Source organism: Coturnix japonica, unplaced genomic scaffold, assembly GCF_054131305.1.
Source record: "Coturnix japonica strain WE unplaced genomic scaffold, WE-NBRP24 Scf081, whole genome shotgun sequence".
NCBI classification, from domain to species: Eukaryota; Metazoa; Chordata; class Aves; order Galliformes; family Phasianidae; genus Coturnix; species Coturnix japonica.
In genome coordinates this window covers 265,336-288,847 of record NW_028188984.1, presented here as the reverse complement: position 1 = coordinate 288,847, position 23,512 = coordinate 265,336, and the positions used below count along the sequence as shown (strand labels likewise).

At 53.7% G+C, this 23,512-nt stretch overlaps 1 protein-coding gene across 7 annotated transcripts in view; it reads right to left on the bottom strand.

The window, feature by feature from the left end:
* Nucleotides 1-10,423: 10,423 nt before the first annotated feature.
* LOC146751525 (patatin-like phospholipase domain-containing protein 6) overlaps nucleotides 10,424-23,512 on the bottom strand; it is a 34,482-nt gene continuing 21,393 nt past the window's right edge. The window contains exons 25-37 of one of the 7 annotated variants that reach the window (XR_014941431.1): nucleotides 22,721-22,903; nucleotides 22,518-22,636; nucleotides 20,820-20,976; nucleotides 19,987-20,103; nucleotides 19,833-19,902; nucleotides 18,742-18,858; nucleotides 18,308-18,589; nucleotides 15,340-15,488; nucleotides 15,113-15,265; nucleotides 12,842-12,958; nucleotides 12,478-12,574; nucleotides 12,277-12,386; nucleotides 10,424-10,859 (exon numbers count right to left, since the gene is read on the bottom strand). Coding sequence is in view for 5 of the 7 variants with exons in the window: in XM_085534343.1 (XP_085390469.1) it covers nucleotides 10,794-10,859; nucleotides 12,277-12,386; nucleotides 12,478-12,574; nucleotides 12,842-12,958; nucleotides 15,113-15,265; nucleotides 15,340-15,488; nucleotides 18,308-18,424; nucleotides 18,742-18,858; nucleotides 19,833-19,902; nucleotides 19,987-20,103; nucleotides 20,820-20,976; nucleotides 22,518-22,636; nucleotides 22,721-22,903 (1,572 nt within the window). In the remaining 2 variants the exon portion in view is untranslated. Of the gene's footprint in view, nucleotides 10,860-12,276; nucleotides 12,387-12,477; nucleotides 12,575-12,841; nucleotides 13,175-15,112; nucleotides 15,266-15,339; nucleotides 18,590-18,741; nucleotides 18,859-19,832; nucleotides 19,903-19,986; nucleotides 20,104-20,819; nucleotides 20,977-22,517; nucleotides 22,637-22,720; nucleotides 22,904-23,512 lie in introns of those variants that run through there. The other 6 variants (XR_014941430.1, XM_085534343.1, XM_085534345.1 and 3 more) reach the window with 6 other exon arrangements.

Genomic DNA, 23,512 nt, shown 5'->3' with positions numbered 1-23,512 from the left:
CCCAATGAGCCGCCCCCTGTGTCTGTCCCCCTTGATAAAGGGTGGGGGGGGGGGGCAGGATGTGCCCCCCCCATGGGATGGGATTCAAAGGGCCCCCCCCCCCCCCCCCAAACATGGGGGGAGAGGAAGGAGATAAGGGTGAAGGGGGGGGGGGGGGGACACCCATATTGGGATCTATAGGGGTGTCTATAGGATGTGACCCCCCCCAATGTGGGGGGAGAGGAAGGACCTAAGGCTGAAGGGGGGGGGGGGGGGAACCCATATTGGGATCTATAGGGGTATTTATAGGATGTGACCCCCCCCCCCCCCCCCGTGTGGGGAGAGGAAGGACTTGGGGAGGGACAGCTATATTGGGATCTATAGGGTTATCTATAGGATGTGACCCCCCCCATGTGGGGAGAGGAAGGACTTATGGGGGGGGGACACCCATATTGGGATCTATAGGGGTATCTATAGGATGTGACCCCCCCAATGAGGGGAGAGGAAGGACTTATGGGGGGGGGGGGACACCCATATTGGGATCTATAGGGGTATCTATAGGATGTGACCCCCCCAACATGGGGGGAGAGGAAGGACTTATGGGGGGGGACACCCATATTGGGATCTATAGGGGTATCTATAGGATGTGACCCCCCCCAATGTGGGAAGAGGAAGGACTTATGGGGGGGGGACAGCTATATAGGGATCTATAGGGGTGTCTATAGGATGTGCCCCCCCAACATGGGAGAGGAAGGACTTATGGGGGGGGGACACCCATATTGGGATCTATAGGGTTATCTATAGGATGTGACCCCCCAATGTGGGGAGAGGAAGGACTTAAGGCTGGGGGGGGGGGGGACACACCCATACACCCATATTGGGATCTATAGGGGTATCTATAGGATGTGACCCCCCCCCATATGGGGAGAGGAACGAGATAAGGCTGAAGGGGGGGGGGCATCCATATTGGGATCTATAGGGGTGTCTATAGGATGTGACCCCCCCAACATGGGGGGAGAGGAAGGACTTAAGGGTGAAGGGGGGGGGGGGGACACCCATACACCCATATTGGGATCTATAGGGGTATCTATAGGATGTGACCCCCCCCATGTGGGGAGAGGAAGGACTTAAGGGTGAAGGGGGGGGGGGGGACACCCATACACCCATATTGGGGTCTATGGGGGTGTCTATAGGATGTGACCCCCCCCAATGTGGGGAGAGGAAGGACTTATGGGGGGGGGACACCCATATTGGGATCTATAGGGGTGTCTATGGGATGTGACCCCCCCAATGAGGGGAGAGGAAGGACTTATGGGGGGGGACAGCTATATAGGGATGTATAGGGGTATCTATAGGATGTGACCCCCCCAATGAGGGGAGAGGAAGGACTTATGGGGGGGGACAGCTATATAGGGATGTATAGGGGTGTCTATAGGATGTGACCCCCCCCAATGTGGGGAGAGGAAGGACTTATGGGGGGGGGGACATCCATATTGGGATCTATAGGGGTTATCTATAGGATGCGACCCCCCCCAATGTGGGGAGAGGAAGGACTTAAGGGTAAAGGGGGGGGGACATCCATATTGGGATCTATAGGGGTATCTATAGGATGTGCCCCCCCCAACATGGGGGGAGAGGAAAGACTTATGGGGGGGGGACAGCTATATTGGGATCTATAGGGGTATCTATAGGATATACCCCCCCCCAACATGGGGGGAGAGGAAGGACTTATGGGGGGGAGGCACCCATATTGGGATTTATAGGGGTATCTATAGGATGTGACCCCCCCCAACATGGGAGAGGAAGGACTTGGGGGGGGGGGCACCCATATTGGGATCTATAGGGGTGTCTATAGGATGTGACCCCCCCCCAATGTGGGGAGAGGAAGGACTTATGGGGGGGAGGCACCCATATTGGGATTTATAGGGGTATCTATAGGATGTGACCCCCCCCAACATGGGAGAGGAAGGACTTATGGGGGGGGGGCACCCATATTGGGATCTATAGGGGTGTCTATAGGATGTGAGCCCCCCCAATGTGGGGATATGGGGGGGACAGGAAGAGCTGGGTGCTATCAGCATCCGGCAGCATCGGCCACAGCACCCGGTTATGGGGCACCCTATGGGGGGGGGGGGGGGGGGGTTTCCTATGGGGTTATGATGGGTTTCCTATGGGGTGATGGGTGTCCTATGGGGTTATGGGTGCTCTATGGGGTTATGATGGGTGTCTTATGGGGTTATGTGTTTCCTATGGGGTTATGATGGGTGTCCTATGGGGTGATGGGTTTCCTATGGGGTGATGGGTGTCCTATGGGGTTATGGGTGTCTTATGGGGTTATGGGTTTCCTATGGGGTGCTGGGTTTCCTATGGGTTGATGATGTGTTTCCTATGGGGTGATGGGTGTCCAATGGGGTGATGTGTTTCCTATGGGGTTATGGGTGCTCTATGGGGTGATGGGTTTCCTATGGGGTTATGGGTGTCCTATGGGGTGATTGGTGTCCAATGGGGTTATGGGTTTCCTATGGGGTGATGGGTTTCCTATGGGATGATGGGTGTCTAATGGGGTTATGGGTTTCCTATGGGGTTATGGGTGCTCTATGGGGTGATGTGTTTCCTATGGGGTTATGATGGGTTTCCTATGGGGTGATGGGTGTCCTATGGGGTGATTGGTGTCCAATGGGGTTATGGGTTTCCTATGGGGTTATGGGTGTCTTATGGGGTTATGGGTTTCCTATGGGGTGATGGGTGTCCAATGGGGTTATGGGTTTCCTATGGGGTGATGGGTGCTCTATGGGGTGATGGGTTTCCTATGGGGTTATGGGTGCTCTATGGGGTGATGGGTGTCCAATGGGGTTATGGGTTTCCTATGGGGTGATGGGTGTCTTATGGGGTTATGGGTTTCCTATGGGGTTATGGGTGCTCTATGGGGTGATGGGTTTCCTATGGGGTGATGGGTTTCCTATGGGGTTATGGGTTTCCTATGGGGTGATGGGTGTCTTATGGGGTTATGGGTTTCCTATGGGGTGATGGGTTTCCTATGGGGTTATGGGTGTCTTATGGGGTTATGGGTTTCCTATGGGGTTATGGGTTTCCTATGGGGTGATGGGTGTCCTATGGGGTTATGGGTTTCCTATGGGGTTATGGGTGCTCTATGGGGTGATGGGTTTCCTATGGGGTTATGGGTGCTCTATGGGGTGATGGGTTTCCTATGGGGTGATGGGTGTCCTATGGGGTTATGGGTTTCCTATGGGGTTATGGGTGCTCTATGGGGTGATGGGTTTCCTATGGGGTTATGATGGGTGTCCTATGGGGTGATGGGTTTCCTATGGGATGATGGGTGTCTAATGGGGTTATGGGTTTCCTATGGGGTTATGGGTGCTCTATGGGGTGATGGGTTTCCTATGGGGTTATGGGTGCTCTATGGGGTGATGGGTTTCCTATGGGGTGATGGGTGTCCTATGGGGTTATGGGTTTCCTATGGGGTTATGGGTGTCTTATGGGGTTATGGGTTTCCTATGGGGTGATGGGTTTCCTATGGGATGATGGGTGTCTAATGGGGTTATGGGTTTCCTATGGGGTTATGGGTGCTCTATGGGGTGATGGGTTTCCTATGGGGTGATGGGTGCTCTATGGGGTGATGGGTTTCCTATGGGGTTATGATGGGTTTCCTATGGGGTGATGGGTGTCCTATGGGGTTATGATGGGTGTCTATGGGGTGATGTGTGTCCTATGGGGTTATGGGTGTCCTGTAGGGTGATGGGTTTCCTATGGGGTTGATGATGGGTTTCCTATGGGGTGATGGGTTTCCTATGGGATGATGGGTGTCTAATGGGGTTATGGGTGTCCTATGGGGTGATGGGTGTCCTATGGGGTTATGATGGGTGTCCTATGGGGTTATGGGTTTCCTATGGGGTTATGGGTGTCTTATGGGGTTATGGGTTTCCTATGGGGTTATGGGTGTCTTATGGGGTTATGGGTTTCCTATGGGGTTATGGGTGCTCTATGGGGTGACGGGTTTCCTATGGGGTTATGATGGGTTTCCTATGGGGTGATGGGTGTCCAATTGGGTTATGGGTTTCCTATGGGGTTATGGGTGTCTTATGGGGTGATGGGTTTCCTATGGGGTTATGGGTGCTCTATGGGGTTATGGGTTTCCTATGGGGTTATGGGTGCTCTATGGGGTGATGGGTTTCCTATGGGATTATGATGGGTTTCCTATGGGGTGATGGGTGTCCTATGGGGTGATGGGTGTCTTATGGGGTTATGGGTTTCCTATGGGGTTATGGGTGCTCTATGGGGTGATGGGTTTCCTATGGGATTATGATGGGTTTCCTATGGGGTGATGGGTGTCCTATGGGGTGATGGGTGTCCTATGGGGTTATGGGTGTCTTATGGGGTTATGGGTTTCCTATGGGGTGCTGGGTTTCCTATGGGTTGATGATGTGTTTCCTATGGGGTGATGGGTGTCCAATGGGGTGATGTGTTTCCTATGGGGTTATGGGTGCTCTATGGGGTGATGGGTTTCCTATGGGGTGATGGGTTTCCTATGGGGTTATGGGTGTCCTATGGGGTGATTGGTGTCCAATGGGGTTATGGGTTTCCTATGGGGTGATGGGTTTCCTATGGGATGATGGGTGTCTAATGGGGTTATGGGTTTCCTATGGGGTTATGGGTGCTCTATGGGGTGATGTGTTTCCTATGGGGTTATGATGGGTTTCCTATGGGGTGATGGGTGTCCTATGGGGTGATTGGTGTCCAATGGGGTTATGGGTTTCCTATGGGGTTATGGGTGTCTTATGGGGTTATGGGTTTCCTATGGGGTGATGGGTGTCCAATGGGGTTATGGGTTTCCTATGGGGTGATGGGTGCTCTATGGGGTGATGGGTTTCCTATGGGGTTATGGGTGCTCTATGGGGTGATGGGTGTCCAATGGGGTTATGGGTTTCCTATGGGGTGATGGGTGTCTTATGGGGTTATGGGTTTCCTATGGGGTTATGGGTGCTCTATGGGGTGATGGGTTTCCTATGGGGTGATGGGTTTCCTATGGGGTTATGGGTTTCCTATGGGGTGATGGGTGTCTTATGGGGTTATGGGTTTCCTATGGGGTGATGGGTTTCCTATGGGGTTATGGGTGTCTTATGGGGTTATGGGTTTCCTATGGGGTTATGGGTTTCCTATGGGGTGATGGGTGTCCTATGGGGTTATGGGTTTCCTATGGGGTTATGGGTGCTCTATGGGGTGATGGGTTTCCTATGGGGTTATGGGTGCTCTATGGGGTGATGGGTTTCCTATGGGGTGATGGGTGTCCTATGGGGTTATGGGTTTCCTATGGGGTTATGGGTGCTCTATGGGGTGATGGGTTTCCTATGGGGTTATGATGGGTGTCCTATGGGGTGATGGGTTTCCTATGGGATGATGGGTGTCTAATGGGGTTATGGGTTTCCTATGGGGTTATGGGTGCTCTATGGGGTGATGGGTTTCCTATGGGGTTATGGGTGCTCTATGGGGTGATGGGTTTCCTATGGGGTGATGGGTGTCCTATGGGGTTATGGGTTTCCTATGGGGTTATGGGTGTCTTATGGGGTTATGGGTTTCCTATGGGGTGATGGGTTTCCTATGGGATGATGGGTGTCTAATGGGGTTATGGGTTTCCTATGGGGTTATGGGTGCTCTATGGGGTGATGGGTTTCCTATGGGGTGATGGGTGCTCTATGGGGTGATGGGTTTCCTATGGGGTTATGATGGGTTTCCTATGGGGTGATGGGTGTCCTATGGGGTTATGATGGGTGTCTATGGGGTGATGTGTGTCCTATGGGGTTATGGGTGTCCTGTAGGGTGATGGGTTTCCTATGGGGTTGATGATGGGTTTCCTATGGGGTGATGGGTTTCCTATGGGATGATGGGTGTCTAATGGGGTTATGGGTGTCCTATGGGGTGATGGGTGTCCTATGGGGTTATGATGGGTGTCCTATGGGGTTATGGGTTTCCTATGGGGTTATGGGTGTCTTATGGGGTTATGGGTTTCCTATGGGGTTATGGGTGTCTTATGGGGTTATGGGTTTCCTATGGGGTTATGGGTGCTCTATGGGGTGACGGGTTTCCTATGGGGTTATGATGGGTTTCCTATGGGGTGATGGGTGTCCAATTGGGTTATGGGTTTCCTATGGGGTTATGGGTGTCTTATGGGGTGATGGGTTTCCTATGGGGTTATGGGTGCTCTATGGGGTGATGGGTTTCCTATGGGATTATGATGGGTTTCCTATGGGGTGATGGGTGTCCTATGGGGTGATGGGTGTCTTATGGGGTTATGGGTTTCCTATGGGGTTATGGGTGCTCTATGGGGTGATGGGTTTCCTATGGGATTATGATGGGTTTCCTATGGGGTGATGGGTGTCCTATGGGGTGATGGGTGTCTTATGGGGTTATGGGTTTCCTATGGGGTTATTATGGGTTTCCTATGGGGTGATGTGTTTCCTATGGGGTTATGATGGGTGTCCTATGGGGTGATGGGTTTCCTATGGGGTTATTATGGGTGTCTTATGGGGTTATGGGTTTCCTATGGGGTTATGGGTTTCCTATGGGGTGATGGGTGTCTTATGGGGTTATGGGTTTCCTATGGGGTTATGGGTGCTCTATGGGGTGATGGGTTTCCTATGGGGTGATGGGTGTCCTATGGGGTGATGGGTTTCCTATGGGGTGATGGGTGTCCAATGGGGTGATGGGTTTCCTATGGGGTGATGGGTGTCCTATGGGGTGATGGGTGTCTTATGGGGTTATGGGTTTCCTATGGGGTTATGGGTGCTCTATGGGGTGATGGGTTTCCTATGGGATTATGATGGGTTTCCTATGGGGTGATGGGTGTCCTATGGGGTGATGGGTGTCTTATGGGGTTATGGGTTTCCTATGGGGTTATGGGTGCTCTATGGGGTGATGGGTTTCCTATGGGATTATGATGGGTTTCCTATGGGGTGATGGGTGTCCTATGGGGTGATGGGTGTCCTATGGGGTTATGGGTGTCTTATGGGGTTATGGGTTTCCTATGGGGTGCTGGGTTTCCTATGGGTTGATGATGTGTTTCCTATGGGGTGATGGGTGTCCAATGGGGTGATGTGTTTCCTATGGGGTTATGGGTGCTCTATGGGGTGATGGGTTTCCTATGGGGTGATGGGTTTCCTATGGGGTTATGGGTGTCCTATGGGGTGATTGGTGTCCAATGGGGTTATGGGTTTCCTATGGGGTGATGGGTTTCCTATGGGATGATGGGTGTCTAATGGGGTTATGGGTTTCCTATGGGGTTATGGGTGCTCTATGGGGTGATGTGTTTCCTATGGGGTTATGATGGGTTTCCTATGGGGTGATGGGTGTCCTATGGGGTGATTGGTGTCCAATGGGGTTATGGGTTTCCTATGGGGTTATGGGTGTCTTATGGGGTTATGGGTTTCCTATGGGGTGATGGGTGTCCAATGGGGTTATGGGTTTCCTATGGGGTGATGGGTGCTCTATGGGGTGATGGGTTTCCTATGGGGTTATGGGTGCTCTATGGGGTGATGGGTGTCCAATGGGGTTATGGGTTTCCTATGGGGTGATGGGTGTCTTATGGGGTTATGGGTTTCCTATGGGGTTATGGGTGCTCTATGGGGTGATGGGTTTCCTATGGGGTGATGGGTTTCCTATGGGGTTATGGGTTTCCTATGGGGTGATGGGTGTCTTATGGGGTTATGGGTTTCCTATGGGGTGATGGGTTTCCTATGGGGTTATGGGTGTCTTATGGGGTTATGGGTTTCCTATGGGGTTATGGGTTTCCTATGGGGTGATGGGTGTCCTATGGGGTTATGGGTTTCCTATGGGGTTATGGGTGCTCTATGGGGTGATGGGTTTCCTATGGGGTTATGGGTGCTCTATGGGGTGATGGGTTTCCTATGGGGTGATGGGTGTCCTATGGGGTTATGGGTTTCCTATGGGGTTATGGGTGCTCTATGGGGTGATGGGTTTCCTATGGGGTTATGATGGGTGTCCTATGGGGTGATGGGTTTCCTATGGGATGATGGGTGTCTAATGGGGTTATGGGTTTCCTATGGGGTTATGGGTGCTCTATGGGGTGATGGGTTTCCTATGGGGTTATGGGTGCTCTATGGGGTGATGGGTTTCCTATGGGGTGATGGGTGTCCTATGGGGTTATGGGTTTCCTATGGGGTTATGGGTGTCTTATGGGGTTATGGGTTTCCTATGGGGTGATGGGTTTCCTATGGGATGATGGGTGTCTAATGGGGTTATGGGTTTCCTATGGGGTTATGGGTGCTCTATGGGGTGATGGGTTTCCTATGGGGTGATGGGTGCTCTATGGGGTGATGGGTTTCCTATGGGGTTATGATGGGTTTCCTATGGGGTGATGGGTGTCCTATGGGGTTATGATGGGTGTCTATGGGGTGATGTGTGTCCTATGGGGTTATGGGTGTCCTGTAGGGTGATGGGTTTCCTATGGGGTTGATGATGGGTTTCCTATGGGGTGATGGGTTTCCTATGGGATGATGGGTGTCTAATGGGGTTATGGGTGTCCTATGGGGTGATGGGTGTCCTATGGGGTTATGATGGGTGTCCTATGGGGTTATGGGTTTCCTATGGGGTTATGGGTGTCTTATGGGGTTATGGGTTTCCTATGGGGTTATGGGTGTCTTATGGGGTTATGGGTTTCCTATGGGGTTATGGGTGCTCTATGGGGTGACGGGTTTCCTATGGGGTTATGATGGGTTTCCTATGGGGTGATGGGTGTCCAATTGGGTTATGGGTTTCCTATGGGGTTATGGGTGTCTTATGGGGTGATGGGTTTCCTATGGGGTTATGGGTGCTCTATGGGGTTATGGGTTTCCTATGGGGTTATGGGTGCTCTATGGGGTGATGGGTTTCCTATGGGATTATGATGGGTTTCCTATGGGGTGATGGGTGTCCTATGGGGTGATGGGTGTCTTATGGGGTTATGGGTTTCCTATGGGGTTATGGGTGCTCTATGGGGTGATGGGTTTCCTATGGGATTATGATGGGTTTCCTATGGGGTGATGGGTGTCCTATGGGGTGATGGGTGTCTTATGGGGTTATGGGTTTCCTATGGGGTTATTATGGGTTTCCTATGGGGTGATGTGTTTCCTATGGGGTTATGATGGGTGTCCTATGGGGTGATGGGTTTCCTATGGGGTTATTATGGGTGTCTTATGGGGTTATGGGTTTCCTATGGGGTTATGGGTTTCCTATGGGGTGATGGGTGTCTTATGGGGTTATGGGTTTCCTATGGGGTTATGGGTGCTCTATGGGGTGATGGGTTTCCTATGGGGTGATGGGTGTCCTATGGGGTGATGGGTTTCCTATGGGGTGATGGGTGTCCAATGGGGTGATGGGTTTCCTATGGGGTGATGGGTGTCCTATGGGGTTATGGGTTTCCTATGGGGTGATGGGTTTCCTATGGGGTTATGGGTGCTCTATGGGGTTATGATGGGTTTCCTATGGGGTTATGGGTTTCCTATGGGGTGATGGGTTTCCTATGGGGTTATGGGTGCTCTATGGGGTGCTGGGTTTCCTATGGGTTGATGATGGGTTTCCTATGGGGTTATGGGTTTCCTATGGGGTTATGGGTGTCTTATGGGGTTATGGGTTTCCTATGGGGTGATGGGTTTCCTATGGGGTGATGGTTGTCCTATGGGGTTATGATGGGTGTCTATGGGGTGATGTGTGTCCTATGGGGTTATGGGTGCTCTATGGGGTGATGGGTTTCCTATGGGTTGATGATGGGTGTTCTATGGGGTGATGAGTGTCCTATGGGGTGATGGGTTTCCTATGGGGTTATGATGTGTTTCCTATGGGGTGATGGGTGTCCTATGGGGTGATTGGTGTCCAATGGGGTTATGGGTTTCCTATGGGGTTATGGGTGCTCTATGGGGTGATGGGTTTCCTATGGGGTTATGGGGTTTCCTATGGGGTGATGGGTGTCTTATGGGGTTATGGGTTTCCTATGGGGTTATGGGTGCTCTATGGGGTGATGGGTTTCCTATGGGGTGATGGGTGTCCTATGGGGTTATGATGGGTGTCTATGGGGTGATGTGTGTCCTATGGGGTTATGGGTGCTCTATGGGGTGATGGGTTTCCTATGGGTTGATGATGGGTGTCCTATGGGGTGATGGGTGTCCTATGGGGTTATGATGAGTGTCCTATGGGGTGATGGGTTTCCTATGGGGTGATGGGTGTCCTATGGGGTGATTGGTGTCCAATGGGGTTATGGGTTTCCTATGGGGTGATGGGTGTCTTATGGGGTTATGGGTTTCCTATGGGGTTATGGGTGCTCTATGGGGTGATGGGTTTCCTATGGGGTTATGATGGGTTTCCTATGGGGTTATGGGTGCTCTGTGGGGTTACCCCTCCCCCCCCCCCATTTCCCCTCTGGACAAACAATTCCAGCTTCATTTTTAAATAACAATATAATTAAAAACCAAAAACAACCAAACGAAACAATATTATACAGCAGTCGGTTCCTCCCCCATCACCAACCGGGTCGGCCCTATAGGAACCAGTGGTAATGGGGGGGGGGATGGATTTGGGCCAGTGCAACAGTATAGGGGGGAAAATGAGGGTCCCTGAAGCCCCCCCCCACCCCACATTGTGTCCCCATAACTTGGGGGCATCAATGGGGACAGTGCTGGGGGAGGGGGGGGCTGGGCCCTGGTTGGGGAAGCAGCAATAATTGGGGTTGGGGGGAGCCCATGGGGGGCGGAGGTAGAGCTGGGGGCGACGCCTGGGGGGCTACGGGGGTCCTTCAGTGTCTGCCAGGATCAGGATGGGGGGGGAGAGGAGGGGTGAGATGAGATGAGACGCTGCCGGAGGGTCCTGTCTTCATCCTGGGGGAGAGAGGGGGATGTTATGGGGTGGGGGGATTGGGATAAGGGTAATGGGATGGGAGAAGGGTGGGGGGATTGGGATAAGGGTAATGGGATGGGAGAAGGGTGGGGGGATTGGGATAAGGGTAATGGGATGGGAGAAGGGTGGGGGGATTGGGGTGGGGTCATTGGGATGGGGACGTTGGGATGGGGATGTTGGGATGGGGTTATTGGGATGGGGATGTTGGGATGGGGACGTTGGGATGGGGACATTGGGATGGGGACAAGGATGGGGACGTTGGGATGGGGACATTGGGATGGGGACATTGGGATGGGGATGTTGGGATGGGGTCATTGGGATGGGGACGTTGGGATGGGGACAAGGATGGGGACGTTGGGATGGGGACGTTGGGATGGGGACGTTGGGATGGGGATGTTGGGATGGGGTCATTGGGATGGGGACATTGGGATGGGGACAAGGATGGGGACATTGGGATGGGGACATTGGGATGGGGATGTTGGGATGGGGTCATTGGGATGGGGACATTGGGATGGGGACAAGGATGGGGACGTTGGGATGGGGACGTTGGGATGGGGACATTGGGATGGGGATGTTGGGACGGGGTCATTGGGATGGGGACATTGGGATGGGGACGTTGGGATGGGGATGTTGGGATGGGGACGTTGGGATGGGGACGTTGGGATGGGGATGTTGGGATGGGGACATTGGGATGGGGACATTGGGATGGGGACAAGGATGGGGACACTGGGATGGGGACGTTGGGATGGGGATGTTGGGATGGGGATGTTGGGATGGGGACATTGGGATGGGGACAAGGATGGGGACATTGGGATGAGGACATTGGGATGGGGTTATTGGGATGGGGACATTGGGATGGGGACAAGGATGGGGACATTGGGATGGGGACATTGGGATGGGGTTATTGGGATGGGGACGTTGGGATGGGGATGTTGGGATGGGGACAAGGATGGGGACATTGGGATGGGGACACTGGGATGGGGACGTTGGGATGGGGACATTGGGATGGGGACAAGGATGGGGACATTGGGATGGGGACATTGGGATGGGGACAAGAATGGGGACATTGGGATGGGGACATTGGGATGGGGACATTAGGATGGGGATGTTGGGACGGGGACGTTGGGATGGTGACATTGGGATGGTGACATTGGGATGGGGACAAGGATGGGGACATTGGGATGCGGACATTGGGATGGGGACAATGGGATGGGGACATTGGGATGGGGACGTCGGGTTGGGGTCGTTGGGATGGGGATGTTGGGATGGGGACGTTGGGATGGGGACATTGAGATGGGGACGTTGGGATGGGGAACCCCCATGCATGGGTTTAGGGTCCCCATCAGGAGCCCTAAACCAGGGGTCACCCCATTTTATAGGGTCTCTATGGCCACTCACAGCCTCTGTCCCGTTGGTTCCGGGCCATTCCGTTGGGGCGAAGGTTTCCTCCTCACCCCGCGACAGCTCCGGCCCTTCGTCCTCGTACTCAGTGAGGTAGTCAGACTCCTCTATGGGGAACAGAAGGGGGTTGGGGGAATATAAGAGGGTTTTAGGGCCTGGATGCAGCCCCACAACCTGACCCTATTGATGGGTTCTCACCGTCGGCGTATCCATCGGATGGGTAGGGTTTGGCGGGTTCAATGCGGGAGATGATCTCTGCCAGGTCTGTGAAGCCAGCGCTGGGGTAGGTGAGAACCTATTGGGGTGTAAAGGGGGGGAATAGGAACGGGGGTCTGTGAGACTGAACCCCTAAATGGGGTGAGGATGGGGGACGTGATGGGGTGGAAGGGGGACAAGAGTTGTCCAAGGGAGGGGATGAATGGAAGAAGGAAGGGATGAGATGGAGAGGAGTGGGGTGGCCTAAGGGGGTGGGGGGACGACGGGTCCCCAAGGGGATGGGGGCCCTGGGGGGGGTCCCATGAAGCCCCTTGTTGCCTATAGACCTTATTACCGCCCTACTCACGTCCATGCGTTTGCTCTCGTAGAAGTCGGCCGAGCGTCGGTCCTTCACCATGTTCTCAATGATGTCGCCCCGACTCCAGCCATCGAAGACCACCTTGCCGTGCTGGTAACCCACATCCTATGGGGAGAATGAATGGTCACAGACCACCTTGATGTGCTGGTAACCCACATCCTATGGGGAGAATGAATGGTCACAGACCACCTTGACGTGCTGGTAACCCACATCCTATGGGGAGAATGAATGGTCACAGACCACCTTGATGAGCTGGTAACCCACATCCTATGGGGAGAATGAATGGTCACAGACCACCTTGCCGTGCTGGTAACCCACATCCTATGGGGAGAATGAATGGTCACAGCCCGTTGGTGACTTGGATATACCCAATGATGGCGTTGGATGGCTCAATGGATGGCCCAAGAACTCAACTGATTGACTATGGCATCCCAATTCATGGCCATGACATGTCATCCAATGGTAAAGAGAGCCCAGATTTACCTGGGGCACCCAACCAATGGTCAGGAAACCTTAAATGATGAGGTGGGCACCCAAAAAATGGCCAGGAAACCTTAAATGATGAGGAGGGCACCCAAAAAATGGCCAGGAAACCTTAAATGATGAGGAGGGCACCCAAAAAATGGCCAGGAAACCTTAAATAATGAGGAGGGCACCCAAACGATGGCCAGGAAACCTTAAATGATGAGGAGGGGGACCATGAATGTTGACCCAAGTACATTAAATGACGGCCAGGACGCTGTAAATGATGGTCTGGATAAGCCTAGATGATGGTTGGGTCATCACATTGATAGAGCACACAGGTGATGGCTACGGTACCCAAGTGGGGCTGGGGAGCACTAAAAATGGCCAGGACACCCCAAATAACAGCCTGGTGCACCTCGTTAATGGCCATAAATGGAGCTGGGAACCATAAATGATGGGCCAGAACACCCTAAAAATAGTGGTTGGGGCACCTCAGTCATTGCTGGTTATGGAACACGATGACCAGGACATGGGGTTAATGACTTGGGTGCTCAACAAGTGGCCAGGACACCGCAATTCATATCTGGGCACCCCATAATTGACCAGGACACCTCAATTCATATCTGGGCACCCCATTAGTGGCACCCCATTATTGACCAGGACACCTCAATTCATATCTGGGCACCCCATTAGGGCACCTCAATTCATATCTGGGTACCCCATTATTGACCAGGACACCTCAATTCATATCTGGGCACCCCATAAGTGGCACCCCATTATTGACCAGGGCACCTCAATTCATATCTGGGCACCCCACTAGCGACCAGGACACCTCAATTCATATCTGGGCACCCCATAAGCGGCCAGGGCACCTCAATTCATATCTGGGCACCCCATTAGGGCACCTCAATTCATATCTGGGCACCCCATAATTGACCAGGACACCTCAATTCATATCTGAGCACCCCACTAGTGACCAGGACACCTCAATTCATATCTGGGCACCCCATTAGGGCGCCTCAATTCATATCTGGGCACCCCATAATTGACCAGGACACCTCAATTCATATCTGGGCACCCCATTATTGACCAGGACACCTCAGTTCATATCTGGGCACCCCATAAGCGGCCAGGGCACCTCAATTCATATCTGGGCACCCCATTATTGACCAGGACACCTCAATTCATATCTGCGCACCCCATTAGTGGCCAGGACACCTCAATTCATATCTGGGCACCCCATTAGCGACTAGGATGCCTCAATTCATATCTGGGCACCCCATTATTGACCAGGACACCTCAATTCATATCTGGGCACCCCATTAGTGGCACCCCACTAGTGACCAGGATACCTCAATTCATATCTGGGCACCCCACTAGTGACCAGGACACCTCAATTCATATCTGGGCACCCCATTATTGACCAGGACACCGCAATTCATATCTGGGCACCCCATTAGTTGCCAGGACACCTCAATTCATATCTGGGCACCCCATTAGCGACTAGGATGCCTCAATTCATATCTGGGCACCCCATTAGTGGCCAGGACCCCCATTAATGACCAGGACGCCTCAATTCATATCTGGGCACCCCATTAGTGGCCAGGGCCCCCATTAATGACCAGGACACCTCAATTCATAGCTGGGCACCCCATTGGTGGCCAGGACCCCCATTAATGACCAGGACGTTCCCAAACATTGACTGAAGAACCCACCAACCAACCCATGACATGGGACGCCCCATTGACGGTCCCAAAGCCACCCCTCCATCCTCCTCCTCAGCCCCCGACTCACATAGATCTCATCGAACTTGCCAAAATCCATCGTCTTGAAGCGGTCGATGGGGGGACGGATGTACTCACAGTACGAGCTGGATTTCACCACCTCCAACTGCCTCACGCACGATACATACGCCAACCTCGACTGGATCTCCGCCATATCCGGCACCTGCAAGGAACATGGGGTTGCTCAGCACCCTATGCTGACCCCATGGGTGCCCCCACCTTCCTTTCCTCCTTCACCTTGACTTTCTCAGCCCATGGGTTGAGGCGTTTCCAGAGCAGCCACCAGCCCGACAAGCTGTCCCCATAGTTACACAGGTCCGTCTCATCTTGGCTTCCCACGTCGATGGCAATCACCGTCTTGGCGCCCATGTTGCGGGCTATGTCGGCTATAAGGTGGGGAAGGAAGGAGATAGGTCGGCAGCTCCACTGTTCAACCCCCCTATGAGACACCTCAAGGGGAGTAAAAGGGCAAAGGACCATTCCCAACCATGGGCTGGACAGCAAAGTCATGCTGGGACCAGGGAGAGGTGGGGACAAGCGATGTCCCGTAGGCATTGGATTGGAGGGCACAAGGTGCTGGTGGGGAGCAGAGCAGCGATGCACTTGTAGGGCTGATGGAAGGATGAAGGCAAGCTGTAAATGTGGAGGGACCCCAGGGAGAGAACCCAGTGCTGAGGACACCGGGAGATGATCCAACATGGATGGGGATGGGGTGAACAGGGAGAGGGATGGAGGTGCCCCATGGGAGCTGAGGACATCAGAGGTGGTGGGGAAGAAGCTGGTTTGCATGAGAAGGAGGATGGAGATGTTCCTGAAGAGCATTTGGAGCCAAAGACACCAAGAAATGTCATTCAGGAGCACAGAGGTGACCCAGGAGGGCAGAGGGAGGTGGCAAATGAAGGATGGAGATGTTCCTAAAGAGAATTTGGAGCCAAAGACACCAAGAAACGTCATTCAAGAGCAAAAAGGAGCCCCAGGAGGGCACCCAGCAGATGACATAGGACAAAGAGAGGTGGCAAATGAAGGATGGAGATGTCCTGGGGAGGAAATGTGGTGTCAAAAACACCATGAGGTGGTGGGCAATGCCACGCATGGCATGGAGGGGATCTGATGCTGAAGACAGCCAAGAAAATAGATGGCCGTGTCTGGTCACTTGAAGGACACAGATGGGCACCCAGTGCTAAGGACACACTGAGATGATGAAGGATGTTGGCTGGCACATGGAAGAGGATGGAGATGGCCTGGGAAGGGACACGGTGCCCATGACATCAGGAGAGGAGGATGAAGGTTGGATGGAAGAAGGGCAGGAGAGCATCCATGGACACCATGACACGACATGGAGATGTTTTTTGTGCATGAAGGATGATGAGAGGACACGCATCGCTAAGAGAAGATGGAAGATGAAGGGATGCACCCTGTGTGTGCCATGAACATGAAGGTATCCATGGAAACAGGCCAAAAAGGCCCAATGCAAGATGGATGGATGCCTTTGGCACAGGAATGAGGATGAAGATGACCCAAAAGGGCAACCAACATTGAAGAAACCAACAGGCAACTCAAAACTAGACGGGACAGCCCAAATCCAGCATCAGTGTTATCTCAAAGAGCACTGAAGCCCCATTCCATGATGGCCACGTGGTTCCAACCCAGCTGCCCACCACTGGGGCTGGACATGGTGACCAAAAGCCAACGCAAGATGGATGGATGCCTTTGGCACAGGAATGAGGATGAAGATGACCCAAAAGGGCAACCAACACTGAAGACACGAACAGGCAACTCAAAACTAGATGGGACAGCCCAAATCCAGCCTCAGTGTTATGTCAAAGAGCATTGAAGCCCCATTACGTGATGGCTGCATGGTTCCAACCCAACTGCCCACCACTGAGGCTGGACCCGCTGACCAAAAGCCAATGCAAGATGGATGGATGTCTTTTGAGCAGGAATGAGGATGAAGATACCACAAGAGGGCAATGAAGAAACCAACAGGCAACTCAAAACCGAGCTGGATAGCCCAAATCCAGCCTCAAAACTGAGCCGGATAGCCCAAATCCAGCCTCAAAACCGAGCCGAATAGCCCAAATCCAGCCTCAATGGTAGATTGAAGAGCACTGAAGCCCTATCCCGTGGTGGCCAACGTGACCCCAACCCAACTGCCCACCACTGAGGCTGGACATGGTGACCACAAGCCAATGCAAGATGGATGGATGGATGCCTTTGGCACAGGAATGAGGATGAAGATGACCCAAGACCCAAAAAGGCAATGAAGAAACCAACAGGAATGTCAAAACTAGACGGGACAGCCCAAATCCAGACTCAGCATTGCCTTAAAGAGCACTGAAGCCCCATCCCGTGATGGCCAATATGACCCCAACCCAACTGCCCACCACTGAGGCTGGACCTGGTGACCAAAAGCCAACACAAGATGGATGGATGGATGGATGCCTTTTGTGCAGGAATGAGGATGAAGATGCCCCAAGAGGGCAATGAAGAAACCAACAGGCAACTCAAAACCGAGCCGGATAGCCCAAATCCAGCCTCAACACAGCCGGATAGCCCAAATCCAGCCTCAAAACTGAGCCGGATAGCCCAAATCCAGCCTCAATGGTAGATTGAAGAGCACTGAAGCCCCATCCCATGATGGCCACGTGGTTCCAACCCAACTGCCCACCACTGAGTCTGGACACGGTGACCAAAGGCCAATGCAAGATGGATGGATGGATGTCTTTTGAGCAGGAATGAGGATGAAGATGCCCCAAGAGGGCAACCAACACTGAAGACATGAACAGGCAACTCAAAACTAGATGGGACACCCCAAATCCAGCCTCAGTGTTATCTCAAAGAGCATTGAGGCCCCATTACATGATGGCTGCATGGTTCCAACCCAACTGCCCACCACTGAGGCTGGACCCGCTGACCAAAGGCCAATGCAAGATGGATGGATGGATGTCTTTTGAGCAGGAATGAGGATGAAGATGCCCCAAGAGGGCAACGAAGAAACCAACAGGCAACTCAAAACCGAGCTGGATAGCCCAAATCCAGCCTCAAAACAGCCGGATAGCCCAAATCCAGCCTCAAAACTGAGCCGGATAGCCCAAATCCAGCCTCAATGGTAGATTGAAGAGCATTGAAGACCCATCCCTTGTTGGCCAACCCAACTGCTCACCACCGGGACCGGACCCGGTGAGGGCGTTGGGACGCTACTTGCCTGGCAGGTTGTTGATGTAACCCCCGTCCATCAGCAAGTTGCCGTCCTTGGGGTCGCAGAGGGGTGGCAGGTACCCAGATAGGGTCATGCTGGCTCGCACGTACCGCCAGAGCGAGCCTGCGCCGGCGGGGAACAAATGCAAGTGAGCACGGCTCGCCCTGCACCTGCCTCAGCCCCCCGGGGGGCTGCCCCTCACCCCTGCCCTTGCCCAGGGATGTCTGCACCCCACGGGGGTCCAGCGGGCACCCATGGGTGGCAGAGGGGCCGTTTGCAAAGCTCCACCTGGAATGGGATAGGTGTGATTTGTTTTGGGTCGTGGGGTGTGTTTTTTATTGGGGGAAAGGGGTTGTTTTCTTGAGGATAAAATAAAACAAACAAAAGAAAGGAGTGTTTCTGAATGGGGAGCCGGAGGCCCCATAGAGGGGAATGCTGACCTGGGACATTGTTAACATAGCAGCCGTCCACGAGGCAGTGGCTGTCCTTGGGGTCGCAGAGCGGAGGCAGGTAGGGGGTATAGGAGGCACTGGCTCGGATGTAACGCCATAGGCTGCCTGCCAGAGGGAGAGGAATGGTCATGGGCATAGGGGGGGTGGGATGGGGTGGGCACAAAGCTCCTCTGTGGGCAGGTCGATGTGATTTCAACACCAGGAGAGAGGGGATGGGATGGGCACGAAGCTCCTTTGTGGGCAGGTAAATGTGATCTCAACACCAGGAGAGAGTCATGGTAGGGATAGGTTGGCTGGGGGAGGGTTAGGGGTGGTGAGCAGGGATTAGTTGGTGTTAGAAGGGTGGGGGAGAGAGCCATGCTGCCTACAAGCCACCGCGTTCGCCCCATGGACGGCTCAATGTCCCAGGTGAGCTCTGGCACCAGGCAAGGATGAAGGGCAGCCACCGCATCGTCCCCATCACCACCACCACCGCACGGCCCCCACCACCATCACCATCATGGGCCCCCTCATCACCATGTCCCCATCACCGCCACTGTGTGGACCCCACCACCACCATCAGCATGAGGTCCTCATCATCATCATGTCCCCACCACCGCCACTCTGTTGTCCCCATCACGATGTCTCCATCATGATGTCCCCATCACCGCCATCAGCATGAGGTCATCATCATCATGTCCCCACCACCGCCACTCTGTTGTCCCCATCATGACGTCCCCATCACCACCACCATCACGACAGCTCCGTCACCACCACCGTATTGTCCTCACCATCACGTCCCCATCCCCACCCCCAACAGGACAGCCCCACACCCCCATGCTGTGAGTGAGGGTTACTGGGGTTAGTGGTGAGCAGAGATGTTAGAGATGTGCACACTGGGGTGGGTTGCAGCTCCGCATCCCACTTCTGTCCTTGTCCCCATCTGGGATGTAGGAAATGGCTCCGGGATGGAGCTGAGATTTGCTGGTCACCAGCACTGGGACACCAGCGCTATCAGGGTGACAGTGACAAGGCTTTTGGGGTGTCAATGAGGAGATCTGGTGGTGTCATAGAGCATCCCCTATAGGGGGGGCTCTTACCATCCGTGTGCACCCGCATGGCTGAGGCCGTGATGTCAGTTGTGACGTTGAAGTAGGGAAGCCAAAGGTCCTGTGGGGGATAAGAGGAGGTGGGTGACACTATGTGTAATGAGGGGGGAGACAGGTTGGGACCCCACATTGGGGTACAGCCCACCTCGATCTGCTTGTCCTGGAAGACTTTGTTAATGCTGGCGTTGAAGGCTGAGCCCGAAAACATGGAGGTGATGGGGTAGGTGAGGTCCAGGACGGTTGCGAACACTGAATTCATGCACTGGAAGGGGAGGAAGAGGAGGAGGAAGAAGGAGGATTAGAAGAAGGCAGGAGAGGAGAAAGGAAGAAGATGAGGAAGGGGAGGAAGAGGAGGAGAGGAGAGGAACGGGAGGAAGGGGAGAGGAAGAAGGAGGAGGAGGAAGAAGGAGAAGGAGAGGAACGGGAGGAAGAGGAGAAGGAGGAGGAAGGAGGAGGAGAGGACAAAGAGGAGGAGGAAGAAGAACAGGAGGAAGAAGGAGGAGAAGCAAAAGGAGAGTAGGAGAAGGAAGGAGAATGGGAGGAGGAAAGAGGAGAGGAACGGGAGGAAGAGGAGAGGAAGGAGAAAGATGAGAAGAGGAAAGAGGAGAAGATAAAGAGGAGAAGGAAGGAGAGCAGGAGGAGTAGGAGGAAGAAAGAAGAGGCAAAAGAAGGAGAGTAGGAGAAGGAAGGAGAAGGAGATGAGGAAAGAGGAGAAGGAGAGGAACGGGAAGAAGAGGAGAAAAGTGGAGGAGGAGGAAGGAGGAGAAGATAAAGAGGAGGAAGGAGAGCAGGAGGAAGAGGGAGAAGAAGCAAAAGGAGGAGAGTAGAAGAAGGAAGGAGAGCAGAAGAAGAAAGGGGAAATAAAAAGAAGCGAAAGAGGAAGAAGAAAAAGAGGAAGAGGAGGAAGAAAAAGAAGAAGGAAATGCTTTAGAAACACCCTGAGTGACCGCGGATGCTGCTGTGGGGGATGGCACCAACCTTGGCCCACTCTCGCGCCCGCTGCTTGGTGCGCACGGCGCTGCGCTCCTCGGCGTACAGCGCGCCGATGAAGGACCCGATGGAGGTGCCACCAACCATGTCAATGGGGATCCCCGCCTCCTCCATCGCCTTGATCACCCCAATGTGGGAGCAGCCCCTGGAGGAGGAGGAGATGGGGCAAGGAAATGAAAGAGGGATAAGAGCGGTCACCAGCATCACCGGTCACTCAACCCAAGTGGGTTCACCCATCCTCCCATATGGGATCATTCATCCTCCCATAGGGGATCGTCCATCCGCCCATATGGGATCGCCCATCCTCCCATATGGGATCACCCAATCTCCCATGTCCATCCTCCCATATGGGATCATCCATACCCCATAGGGGATCACTCATCCTCCCATATGGGATCACCCAATCTCCCATGTCCATTCTCCCATATGGGATCACCCATCCTCCCATATGGGATCATCCATACCCCATATGGGATCACCCATCCTCCCATATGGGATCATCCATACCCCATAGGGGATCACCCATCCTCCCATATGGGATCACCCATCCTCCCATGTCCATCCTCCCATATGGGATCACCCATCCTCCCATATGGGATCACCCATTCGCCCATACGGAATGACCCCTCCTTCCATATGGGATCACCCATCCTCCCACATGGAATCATCCAATCTCCCATGTCCATCCTCCCATATGGGATCACCCATCCTCCCATATGGGATCACCCAATCTCCCATGTCCATCCTCCCATATGGGATCACCCATCCTCCCATATGGGATCATCCATACCCCATATGGGATCACCCATCCTCCCATATGGGAACATCCATACCCCATATGTGATCAGCCATCCTCCCATATGGGATCATCCATACCCCATATGGGATCACCCATCCTCTCATATGGGATCATCCATACCCCATATGGGATCACCCATCCTCCCATACGGGATCATCCATCCTCCCATATGGGATCATCCATCCTCCCATACAGGATCACCAATCCTCCCATACGGGATTGCCCATCCTCCCATATGGGATCATCCAATCTCCCATGTCCATCCTCCCATACGGGATCACCCATCCTCCCATATGGGATCATCCATACCCTGTATGGGATCACCCATCCTCCCATATGGGCTCACCCATCCTCCCATACGAGATCACCCATTCGCCCATACGGAATGACCCCTCCTTCAATATGGGATCACCTATCCTCCCACATGGGATCATCCATACCCCATACAGGATCACCCATCCTCCCATATGGGATCATCCATCCTCCCATATGGGATCACACATCCTCTCATACGGGATCACCAATCCTCCCATACAGGATTGCCCATCCTCCCATATGGGATCATCCATCCTCCCACATGGGATCATCCAATCTCCCATGTCCATCCTCCCATACGGGATCACCCATCCTCCCATATGGGATCATCCATACCCTATATGGGATCACCCATCCTCCCATACGGGATCACCCATTCGCCCATACGGAATCACCCCTCCTTCCATATGGGATCACCCATCCTCCCACATGGGATCATCCAATCTCCCATGTCCATCCTCCCATATGGGATCACCCATCCTCCCATAGGGGATCACCCAATCTCCCATGTCCATCCTCCCATATGGGATCACCCATCCTCCCACATGGGATCACCCATAGGGTGCACCCACCTGGCTCCGCCGCCCCCCAACACCAGGGCGATGGTGTTGCCGGTGAGCACCCGCGCCAAGCGGGAGAAGTCGCTGTGCCGATCGGCGCTCTTGGCAAACACCTTCTCATACATCTCCCTCTATGGGGACAGAGAACAACCGGTGACGATGCCAGCAGAGCCATGGGGACCCCTGGGTTGGGGACACATCATGGTGGCACCTACCAGCTTGGTGGGGCTGCGTCGGGAGAAGACGCGTCGCGGACACTTGATGTGCAGGTGTCCCGAGCACCAGCTCCGCATGTTGAGCCACTCGACGGTGCGTGATGGGCTGGGACCGTCCTCACGATGCAGGAGGATCAACTGCTTCAGTGCACGCACTGCTGTGTTCTCCAGCATCTGCTCCAGCTGTGGGCAACACCAGAGGTTTGGTATTGGGTTGACTGCATCGCGTCCACCCCGTACGGCATTGGGTTGACTGCATCGCGTCCACCCCGTACGGCATTGGGTTGCCTCATCAAGTCCATCCCATATAACATTGGGTAATTCCTGCCATGGCCTCCCATTTGGCACTGGGTTGTTCCTACCATGTCCACCCCATTTGGCGTTGGGTTGAAATATCACATCCATCCCATTTGGCATTGGGTTGCCACATCAAGTCAACCCCATTTGGCATTGGGTTGTTCCTACCATGGCCACCCCATTTGGCATTGGGTTGCCACATCACATCCATCCCATTTGGCACTGGGTTGTTCCTACCATGTCCACCCCATTTGGCATTGGTTTGTTCCTGCCATGTCCACCCCATTTGGCATTGGGTTATTCCTGCCATGTCCACCCCATTTGGCATTGGGTTGCCACATCAAGTCCACCCCATTTGGCATTGGGTTGTTCCTACTATGGCCACCACACATTTGGCATTGGGTTATTCCTGCCATGTTCACCCCATTTGACACTGAGTTGCCATATCACATCCACCCCATTTGGCATTGGGTTGTTCTTACCATGTCCACCCCA